This window comes from Stegastes partitus, unplaced genomic scaffold, assembly GCF_000690725.1.
Source record: "Stegastes partitus isolate 25-593 unplaced genomic scaffold, Stegastes_partitus-1.0.2 Scaffold132, whole genome shotgun sequence".
Taxonomy (NCBI): Eukaryota; Metazoa; Chordata; class Actinopteri; family Pomacentridae; genus Stegastes; species Stegastes partitus.
Window position 1 is genome coordinate 222,412 of NW_007577863.1, and position 11,532 is coordinate 233,943.

The window sequence follows — 11,532 nt, forward strand, 5'->3', positions numbered from 1 at the left end:
AGTTCGGTGTATAGTGGGCAATTTCTTACACTGAGAATGTACGAAAATGCAAACATAATCCCCAACATCATGGCATCAAAACTTAAAAACAACAATTAGAAACAGTTTAATGTTAATTTATTGTGTACTGCTCACAACAAGCTTTTCAATCAATTATTCAATATTTCAACCAAGATTGTCCACTCAGTGTCAATACTGCTTTCCATCAAATCCAGGATTTGTTGCCTATAATAAAAATATAATCATCACACAGTCAAACTTGCTGGCAGATTTACTTCATTAAACATTTGAAGGCCTGTTGTTAAGGTTCAGTCCATAGATATATTGCACAGAGGTCTCTCAGGACATCAATGTGCGAACTTTGGGGCCCAGTTCAAAAAAATTGTAATCTAGATCAGAATTATTCAGATTTGAAAATGTCTTTTGCTATTGTGCTCATTATTCAAAGCAGCATGGGACTGAATCACCCTGATCCTGACACAAACTTTTTCAGATTATCAAATGTGAGCCACATATTAAATACTGGCTACTATCTATGTAAAGCTACAGGTAGAACAGCCAGCATGGAGGCACTTGAAGTGTTTTTTATTGAAAGAGACCTAAAACAGAACAAACTTTTAAACAGGCTGACTGCTCATCTGAGCCGCAGCAAATACCCTCAAACACAGTATTCACAAATTTGTTGTGGATCCATTCAACATCTCATTTAAATCATGAAAAGGAAAAATGTCAAACAGTTCAAATATTTTTCATTTGAGAGATCAGCTTTTTGAGGGTTTGCTTTAAGGAGGCACACTGCAGTAATAAATGAATTAAAAATAAAAACATGATTTTGTTTGATATTGGCAGTTGTCAATTTTACAGCAAGAAATTCCTTTTTTCTTTTTTTTAAACTATACTGAAAGGCTTAATAGGTAGCCTAATGTCTGCTTTATCTATTTTATTACTTCACAGTTATAAATGTACATGTATATTCTATGTTTGAATCACAGGTATCCTAAACTAGTCACACTTTTATAACACATACTGAAGGTTCAATATAAAAACCAAGACTGGATTACATGATTGAATCTGATTCCAGAATCCTTGTTTTTCTTTTTTTTAATAATCCATTTTCAAGATATGATCCAATCCGATAATTGATATCTGATCAGATTCTGACCAACTGGGTCCAAAATATTTAATTAAAACCTGTCAGCAGCACAACATAAACAACTCACTTAAAATACGGAGCCGTCGCTCTACAGGATCTTGACAGGAACAGAAGGTTTAATTATATTTTACTGTTCCAGGCTTTCCACTCACAAATGGAAGGATGGTTTATTTAATTACATATTCTTTCATTGTAGCCTTACTTTCATTTTCAGAAGTAATTTCTTTTTTTTTTATATAATTTGAAAAAAAATTATTGTTATATACAATTCTTCTATTCTGTCTATTTTATGTTGAACAATACCACTTTTTGTTCTGGCTGTAACTAAATTTCCCTGAAGGGAATTTGCACATTGGTATCGCTGGCACACTGAAACCAATGACTCTCAGCGATGGAAAATTATCTAAATTCTGCCCTTGAAGGGACACGGGTCCAAAACTTCTGAAGAAATTACAGGTACTTTACGTAAAGTTCATGTTGACTTTTGCCAGACATAAAAACAACAAAAAAGTACCAAAACAAACACACACAAAAACTATGTAGGTATGAAGGACCCAGTAAAGAAATAAATAAATGGGGGGCGTGGCTATGACGTAGGGGAATTACCATTCAAACACTAACCCATTCACGAATCTCCTTTAAATGAGTCAACGTGTCCAAGAATCAAACTTGACTTCAACCAAGCCTCTGTGTAAGTATCTTATTTTATTAACATTTTTACTTTGACCTTAGAAAACCTAAAGTAACAGGGTTTTAAATGTTGACAGGCTGTTGTTACAGTTTCCGTATACAGGTGTCAGTGTGACTTCTATTTCTCTATTTCTCATGTCTTAACACATATCAAGTGCAGTGATAAAGGATTGTAATGTTAAGAATGACGTGTCTGTTTACATATTTACATTATTGTTGGTGTTTTTTACAGGCTAAAGTTTTGTTTTTAACACACCAATTGCAGTTTTTCAGCTTTCTGCAGGTTGCTGCTGGTGTTTAATATGATGTGACACAACAAATGGAGACTTAAGTGAGAAAAGAATAGAACAGTTGTTTTTTTGTTGTTGTTTTTTTTTAAAAAGAATAATATCAAACGGTTTGATGATTACAGAAGCCAGTGCAGGTTCATATTTGCTAAAATAATTAAACAAACGTTGCTTAATGAGTTAGTGTTCACATGATAGTACATTAATTCACCTGCAGAATGAGAGCATTTGATTAAATGCTGCGTTATGTTTTGTTGTCCATTTAAACCTGGAGACTGTTGGGTCTGTGGGAGTCCAGCAGCAGAGCTAATAACACCTGAGGGACTTCCCTGGGGAGTTTATAACCGGTTTCTGTCCATTGTTAATTATTTTAATTTTATTTGTTCCATTTTCAATTCATCAATAGCCGGAAGCAGAAGGAGGAGGCGCCTGACGCCAGAAGCTTCGGGACTTTCCGACGGAATTGCGAAGGGGTGAGTGTCTGCCCTTTGGAAATTACGAGTCGTTCTGATTTGATGTGTTGTCTCGTACTTTGCGGTACTCACATAGTCTAGTTTTAATTTCCTTTCTCCGTGTTGCTGCACACATTCAAGAGCAGCAGAATAAAGTTTATACGCTGATCAGCGTTAGCAGCTGTTAGCATTAGCAAGCTAGCCGCTGATGTTATCAAAGCGGGGCGTTGAACGCCACAATAATCTGCTGGGTTTTTATATGTATGTTTCAGTTCATGTTCGGCTGTAGAAACACATTTCAGTATAACCTAGTTTCCCAGTAAAGCTAAACATTAAACGACACATCGCTAGTAGACGTTAGCTTAAAGCTGAATGTCCTAAATGTCACAGAACAGACGACTGAACGGGGAAGTGTGGTCACAGGAAAGTACCTGCTAGTAATAAACACCAGCAGCGTTACATTACAACTAGTACTGATTTACCTGGTGATAAAAAAACCTTTTTGACTTGGTCATAGCTTTTCTACCTTCATAACTGATGAGTCAAATGACAGGAAACAAGCAATTGGTAGGTTAAAGGGGCACTCCACTGGTTTTTACTTGTTTCAGTCTGTGTCATTTTAAATGTTGCACCACCGTCTTAGACTTTGTTCCATTTACCTTGTTATTTGGAACCCAAGCTAATTTCTGTGAAATATTTTGGCGTCGTTTTGTTCATTTTTATATGTTGTCGAACCTGTGAATTCCTGTACTTTCAAAGCAACGTGTAGCTTTGCACATATGACAATATAGCGACACCTCAGCACATCCGTTTTTGTGGTCACACTAATGACTCACCAGTTTGACACGTTAAAATACCAAAAAACCGGAACCTTGGTCTTCCGTACTTGTCACACATCAAATTCTGCTGATGGTAGAGGCCTCCAAAATTAGAAAGATGTCAAGCAAATGCTGTATTTCTGGAAACTGTGACTTCCTAAAATGGCTTTCCAGTTAAGACGTTTTTATGAGAGTGTCTAAATTCTGAAAACCTCAGACAGAGCAGAACTCTGTCTGAATTTGACACAGACTTACCCAAATACCAGCTTACCTGTCTGGAAGACTACCTGCCACGTAGCCTTTATAAATGAGTAGTTGTGTAATGTGTAATTTGTTGCTCTGGAAAGGCTTACAGTCTAAGAAGATAAGCATGATGATGATGATGTTGGGGAATTTCGGCCCGAGCTCAGACACTAAACTTTGTAACCGAGAACCTACATTACAATTGTTATCATATAGTTTAAAAAAAGACATTTACTAGGCACAGATCGTGAAAGCAGTGTAATGATTGATGTCGATTGCATCCGTCTGTCTCTGTCTGTGTCTTGTGACTTCTGTTTTTGTCTGTTGGTCATGAAAAAGTAGCAATTTGAAGATGTCACCTGACTTCAATCTTTGTATGGATGTACATATATTGTTTATGTATAGACGACATTGTTGTTTTTTCTTAATTTCTACAGATTCTACCAACTTCAAACCAAAGAGTCTCCGACCATCTCTGAAAGGATACACATTTTTTTTATTGGATTTTTGCAGTTCAACTATGGAGGCCTAAACACTCACAAAAGTGATGTCCGACATGGGGGGAGGGGTTTGAGAACACATATTCCTTGGTCTGTTTGTGTGCATGCTTGAGGCATTTGTTTAACATAGAATGTTTGTGCGCATAATCATATGCAGTATGTTTAAGTTTAAATGGTTAGATAATGTGTTAGGAAGTCTTGATGTTAGCATGTCTTTGCTAAATGTTCAAGATCATGACGTGTATACGGATCCTGGGTGATCCAACCAAAGGGTGATGTCAGGATTATTAAGTTCAGGATGTATTTTAAGCATATTAATTAAAATAGCTCATCCTTTTTTTTTTTTTACTGCACAGGATGTGTTTGCCTGTCGCTAAAAAAACAACAACTAATATTCAAGTTTTTGTTCAGAGTTAGTTCGCTCTTTAAGGTACACGTGACATGGGCACAAGGAGTAGGATTTATGGTCAGGTAATGTGATGCTTGTGGAAAGACATGATGACAGCTGTTTGACAATAGTGGTTGCTGAGCTGTTACTTTTGTTTCTACTGCACAAGCACTTATAAGTTTCACACTCATCTAAGCCTCGCTTTCTTTTTCACTGTCTTGATCTGACTCTAACCTCTCTCTTCTTCTGTCCCTTCATTCATTTATCTTTTTTTCCATTTGAGTGTGACTGTGTGTGTCTGTGTGAGAGAGTGAGACACCTTGGGTTTTCTCAAACCCCTCTCCCTTTAAAGGATGTTGCTTTTACCTTAAACTGCTGTACTTAAATCCAAAAAATGGAAACGCTTGTTCAACTCAAAAACAACCAGTTTTTAATGGGGCTCTGTCGCAATGGGCCTCCACCTGACCTGCAATATGATAACTCCTCAGGTACGTTACCAATCTTTTATTCTTAACCTTCATAAGACATATGTTGCATTTTATTTTATTTCTGTATTTTGCCTTCCAAGCTCAGATAAACAGGTCAGTTTAATTTTTCTTTCATCCTACAGAGCTCTTCCGCATCTCCACCTTTGCTCGTTTCCCGGCTTCGGTTGTCACAGAGCGAAGTCTGGCGAGAGCGGGTTGGTTCTACACCGGCGTGGGCGACCGTGTGCAGTGTTTCAGGTGTAACGTGACGGCAGAGGGATGGCAGGCTGGAGACTGTCCAACAGAGAAACACAGACAGCTCTCTCCTTCCTGCTCCTTCATCCAAAGCCTCCCGTCTACAGCCAACCTGCTGTCCTCTTCTCACTCCGCCTTCTCCCCGCTCCGCATTGCCCCAGCCATACCAGTAAGATCTTCCAAAATAGAGAAGATGCTTTTCAGATGAAAGGGTCTACTGTGTTTTGGAAAGTTATTAGAAAATTTTACATTAGTTGATGAAGTAATTTTGTTTTGGGGGACATTTAAAAAATAACAAATATGCTACTACTTTATTTGAAAATTAATACTTTAGTTGCAGTAATCCACCAAAGTTCATTCCTAATCTTTGACCTCTTTTTCTTGTAGCTTGCTGGTCCAGGCCCAGCTGCTCCTAACCCATCAGTAAGCCAAGGTGAAGAACCAGCTGGCTACTTAAATATGGCCTTCTCTGCTCCGCCGCCCTCCAGCCCCCTGACTTCTCGTGGTGTAGAGGACATGTCCCACCAGAGACCGACGTGCCACAACCCCAACATGCGCAGAGAACAGGACCGCCTGGACTCCTTCCACTCCTGGACGCTCTCCATCATCACCCCTGCAGAACTCGCCAAGGCAGGCTTCTACTACCTGGGGCAGGGCGACCGAGTGGCCTGCTTTAGCTGTGGTGGACAGGTGTGTACCTTTACAGAGATGCGAGCACAGCTCATGTGCAAAGCAAATAGCTGATTTGTTTACCAGAAGGGTGTTTCCGTGTATCAGTACACAGGATACAGTGTCATTATTACTGAGTTAGATCTCTGGGTAAGCTCTTGTCTGATGCTTGAGATTTTTTAAAGACCTGTGTTGTGCCCTTATGTCAGCAACATTTAGAAACACACATTTTAGAGTTGTGGTCAGTTTAAAGGAATGAATGATCTTATTTTCAGTCTGTGCGTTTTGGTTTTTTCTGTCGGTTCTTCTTGATCTCTTTCCTAACAACTTAATGATTACTACACAGCTTTACCTGACAAAAGTAAGCAGCAGGCTACAGGGCATCCACCTCACAAGCACAAGAAGCATTAATTCAGTTTAAGTTTGTCTCTAGGAGGTTTCATTGTTTTGACAGTGAACTCTACACGGCACATGACAGAGGTTTGCGTTTTTATTTGCAGCTGAGTAACTGGGAGCCAGGCGACAGGGCCGTATCCGAACACCAGAGGCATTATCCGAACTGCCGTTTTGTGCGAGGGGACAGAGCTGACAATGTGTCGCTGGCTGGTGCTGCAGCAACTGCATCTTTAGCGGTAACTTCCCAGCTGTCTTCAGGAGCCCCGGCCCTCAGTAACGTTTCCAACCCTGCCATGCAGCAGAGCGAAGAACGCCTTCTCACCTTTGTCAACTGGCCGTCTCGTATCCCCGTCCGGCCTGACCAGCTGGCTAAAGCCGGCTTCTACTACGTAGGTACGGAAAATATCAAAGAGACACAGTTGTTCAGTGGCATTGACTTTAAACCTAAAGTCATCAGGTTACCAAAAGCATATAAAGGCTAATGTTATCCCAAGAACAGTTTGCTAACAACTTAAATCAACTTTATATGGTGATATGGAAATATAGTTTATTATTTTTTAAGTGTTATATTTATAGCTTGTTGTGCTCTCCCCAAGTGACCAGCAAAGTCAATGGATGCCGGTTTAGGGAGAATAAGAACATTATATGTACTCTAATTTAATGTGATGAAAACATCACCCATAGCCCAGAAGTTTTATTAAATGTTGCTTAATATACCAAATACTTGTGGGGGGTCACCATTTCTATTTTCTCTAAAGCAAAACTGATCTTGACTTTCAGTTGGCTCTGAAATTTACCCCAAAAATCTTTTTGTGAAAAATTTGAATACTAGATACTAAGAATTTCCCCCCACTGATTTTTTTTAGGGGTTTCCACAGTTGGCAGGTATTTTTCAGGATTAGTATTTGTTTAGTTTCTTGTCTTGAACAGCAGAGTCCCCACGTAGCAACCAAATGTCACCATGACTACTTAAGATTTTCAAGCAAAAGAGGAAATGAAAGTATTGAGATTAGTTTAAGCTATCTCATCAGAATTCCCATTTTTGTCACTCTCTTGTGGAAACTTCCCAAAACCTCGTGTCATACTGAAAGGTCTTTGTTTGCACCTTTCTAAGGTCGTAACGATGATGTCAAGTGTTTCTGCTGTGATGGAGGCCTGCGATGCTGGGAGTCCGGAGATGACCCATGGGTGGAACATGCTAAATGGTTTCCTCGGTAAATGCTGCTCTTGATTGTTTAAATAAATTGATGTTAAAATGTATTGAGTACTGCAATCAAAAACATCTGAGACAAATAGTTTCCATGTGCAGAGGAGGGTTTATGAATGTTTGTATCTTTGTACTTCTGGTTAACTGCAGGTGTGAATATTTGCTCCAGGAGAAGGGACAAGAATTTGTTCACCAGATCCAGGCTCGCTTTCCTCGGCTTTTTGAGCAGGTTAGAAGAGAGCAGCGTATCTGATTTTACGTCAGACATTCAGCTTTGAACATGTTATTTAAAATGCTTGTCTTTTTTTTTTTTTTTCCCCCAAAAAGCTTTTAACAAATGGAGACAGCAACTCCAGAGAGTTTGTGGATCCACCTGGTGAGTTTGAAATTGTAAACAATTATAGAAATATATTTTTAGTTTGTTTGGGGTGGCAAGTAGATCTGTAGATTGTATGCTACATGTTTAGAGTAAACTTGTGAAAAATGGCAAAACAATAACCATTTAGGAAAAGTACAGGCAGAATATAGCCATATGCTGAATATGAATGTATCCTGTAGTGTTGTTTAACATCTTTGTTCGGTTGGCCAAAACCTTATTCTTTTATAAAAATGTTAGTTGTGTTGTTGTCAAGAAGATTCATCTTTAAAATGTAGAAGTTATGAAGTCACATAACTCTCAGCCTGATGTGTCTGTGCTCTCTTCATCTCAGTGGTTCATCTCGGTCCGGGTGAGGAGCGGTCCGAGGATGCCGTCATGATGAACACCCCTGTGATAAAGTCAGCTTTAGAGATGGGCTTTGAGCGCAGTCTAGTCAAGCAAACGGTCCAGAGCAAGATCCTGACCAGTGGAGAGAACTACAGGACAGTCCAGGAGCTGGTCTCAGACCTGCTGAGTGCCGAAGACCAGAAAAGGGAGGAGGAGCGAGAGATGCTGGCAGAGGCGATGGCATCAGGTGAAGTTTGCATCAAGAATATAATTTAGACTTCTCTGCATGTATAATCAGATCTATTGGTTAGTGTGTTCACCTGCTCATTCTATGTCTCCGCTCGTTTCAGATGGTTTTACCTTCGTAAAGAGACACCAGGCAGCGTTGATTCAGCGTCTGAAGAGTGTCGAGCCAGTGTTGGAGCATTTAAGAGAGCAAAATGTGTTATGTATGTTCATGTTTTTATTTTATTTTTTAAATGTCTTGTAAAACCACCAGTACAAATAATATTTAGTTACTTTGGGCTGCAAGATATTCAGTAGTTAATATGTAGAAATAAAGTGAATACAGTGATTTCTGCCTAGTCCTATGTAGGTTTTAGTAAAAAGACAAAAACTAAAGCGCTTTATATGAATAATGTGGCAATTTGTTACTACAGTGAATGAACTAAATGAACCTTATATGATAATTGTATCAAGCTTTTGTTGGATTAAATATAGTAATATCAAGATGTTTTTCCCACAGTGCATAACGGTGGGTAGTTGTTTCCCCATGCAGCCATTATTACAACGAGTCAATAAGTCTTTTTATTTAAGTTGGTTCATAAGGTTTCAAATGTACCTTTAGGTTATCATGAGATAATGCAAATGCATATCAAGATAATCATGACTGATAAACAATTATTTATAGCCCTTTTATGCAGCTGCAGCATGTAGAGTTCAGAAACCTTTTGATAGTGAGTGACTGTTCCCCGTTAACTTGCAGCTGCAGAGGAGTACAGCGGACTTCAGGCTCAGACATCAGCCCAGCAGCAAACCGCCCGGTTGATAGAGCTCGTCCTGACCAAGGGAAACGCTGCAGCCGAGGTTTTCCGCAACTGGATCCAGAAAAATGACGTCCACCTGCTCAGAGATCTCATGGGTTCGTGTTTCCCACCACTACAGATTTTCTAATTGCACTTGCTGCAGAAAGCGTTTTGTGTATGGTGCTTTTAACAAAGTGTGGCCACTAATGGCTCGGACAGAAACATTCAACTTCGACAAAACCTACAGGACTTAATTTACTATAAGCACTTGTGAGGAAGAATTAACACCTAAGAATAAATTGGAAATGAAGAACCAGCTCTTATGAAGTGTCAGAATGTTTTTTATGTAGAGTCTACTTGTTTCCATTGTGCATTAACCAAAGCCTGAGCTAACTTCATGTTGTTTCTCATACCTTCAGCTCAGTCAAATGAAGCTGCATCTCCAAGCCAAGATCTTTCAGGTATGAAAACACACCTGAGCAGAGTTTACTATCCTGCCACATTGTTTTATATGTGATTGTTTTGTATGTGAAACAACTTTTATTTAAAAAGTATTAATCTGGGAAATCTGGAAATTCTGGGAATTCTGGCTATTAAATGGTCAAGAGAACTTAGCTGGCCTTCCAACCAACTTGAGGAATTTAAAGTTAAAAATTCTCTTTCTTTTTGTTGCAGACCTCCCGATGGAGGAGCAGCTGCGGCGACTACAGGAGGAACGTACCTGTAAGGTGTGTATGGATAAAGAGGTCAACATCGTCTTCATCCCATGTGGACACCTGGTGGTGTGCAAAGAATGCGCGCCGTCACTGCGAAAGTGTCCGATCTGCAGAGGCCTGGTTAAAGGCACAGTTCGAACCTTCCTCTCCTAACCAGGAAGCTGTCCCACAGTTTTATGCATCACAGCGATGTGATGAGTGTAAGCAATATGAAAATAACTTATATTTTTTGATTATCTTTATACACTTTTATTTCATCTATTACGTGACTTGTCTATGTTAAGTTGAAGAGACGGTGAAGGTCATTTATCTAAATATCCAGATGAATGTTTTCTGATTGGGATGTGAAGTAATTTTCATTTTTGGTACAATGCTTCAGACTTCATCTCAGTTAACAGGTGTGTTTTCATGTTCTCTTATATCACACAAATTAGAAAATGAATGAAAAATAATCTAATTACTGTGCAATAATTTGTCCACAGTTGGATAAAACGTGGAAAAAAAGCATACTTGTATTGTAATAATTACTTTCAAAGTCTATAACATGGCATTATTGCAAAGCCCTAATGGTGAGCTGTTGCTTTTGTAATACATGTAGGGAAAATAACAATGTATAAGTCTAATAAAACGCTGTCATTATTATTATTATTGAAGGTTTTAAACTTTATTTAAATGTTTAACATTGGAGTTTCATTTTCAACAACTGTGAATTATTAAGACCTATAGACGTCCAGAACAATGATTAACTTTGACCCAAAGCATTTAAAGCAAAAACATAGTTCAGTGATCCAGTACCCACTGAATCCAAAAAATACATTCATTACATCGACACCGCTGTGTCAATAAAATGGATGAAGGTAATGAGGGTCAATTAAGTTGGTGTATGTTGTCAACTTTTATTTACTACTGCACTTCTGTTTTTCTGACACCTGTTTTTTATAAATCTTGTTTCATTGTGATTTTAAAATACAAGTCACTTTGAAAGTAAATCATTTCAGTTTTTCTGTATGAAAATCTTCATCTGTCTTCTGCAATGCAACTACAGCCAAACTGTTTGTTTACATCATAAATATATTCTGTTGAGCAAAAATTAAAGCCTTCAAAGTTAACAGGTTATACACCTCTTTTTTTTTCTTCCACACTGGTCAGTGACATCTGATATTTTTTTCTCAGTGTAAAGTAATGGTTGCAAATCAGGAATAGCAAGATTTCACTTCGCCAAGCACATCTTATCTACAATGGGAACACATCTTAAAGTTTCCTTCTTTTTCTTGCTGTTTCAATTACTTTCAGCTTATTCAATAAAGCTTCAAAGGGAAGCAGCCTTTTATTCAAGCCTTCGCTGTTTTTCAGGCCTCTGCTCAAAAATTCCAAACCCATAATTAAAGCCGCAAGCGGCGATGGACGGGTCCTCGCCCTACGCTTGTCGGCCTTCGCGCACGGCGGGACTGTGATCCGGCATGTCGAGTTTGGGGCAGATCGGAGCAAGTGTGGCCTAGTTACGAGCCACTTCCTGTTTAGTGGCGAGCCGCGGCGGCGTGCGTGTTGGCCGGGGTGGAA

At 39.0% G+C, this 11,532-nt stretch overlaps 1 protein-coding gene across 1 annotated transcript; it reads left to right on the plus strand.

Annotated features, from left to right (window-relative positions):
* The first annotated feature begins 1,766 nt into the window (after positions 1 to 1,766).
* On the plus strand, positions 1,767 to 11,086 carry birc2 (baculoviral IAP repeat containing 2). Its single transcript, XM_008278772.1, has 14 exons — positions 1,767 to 1,844; positions 2,537 to 2,603; positions 4,081 to 5,019; positions 5,142 to 5,422; positions 5,641 to 5,943; positions 6,423 to 6,711; positions 7,433 to 7,532; positions 7,676 to 7,754; positions 7,853 to 7,901; positions 8,236 to 8,478; positions 8,582 to 8,680; positions 9,217 to 9,372; positions 9,676 to 9,717; positions 9,932 to 11,086. Exons 3-14 carry the CDS (start codon positions 4,926 to 4,928, stop codon positions 10,123 to 10,125), a joined length of 1,929 nt encoding a protein of 642 aa, XP_008276994.1. The 5' UTR covers positions 1,767 to 1,844; positions 2,537 to 2,603; positions 4,081 to 4,925; the 3' UTR covers positions 10,126 to 11,086.
* Positions 11,087 to 11,532: the final 446 nt, after the last annotated feature.

Coding starts and splice junctions, on each gene's coding strand:
- birc2 (XM_008278772.1), top strand. CDS start 4,926: ATGGAAACGCTTGTTCAACTCAAAAACAACCAGTTTTTAATGGGGCTC. Junction 6,712..7,432: donor AGCCGGCTTCTACTACGTAG/GTACGGAAAATA, acceptor CACCTTTCTAAG/GTCGTAACGATGATGTCAAG. Junction 7,902..8,235: donor AGAGTTTGTGGATCCACCTG/GTGAGTTTGAAA, acceptor TCTTCATCTCAG/TGGTTCATCTCGGTCCGGGT.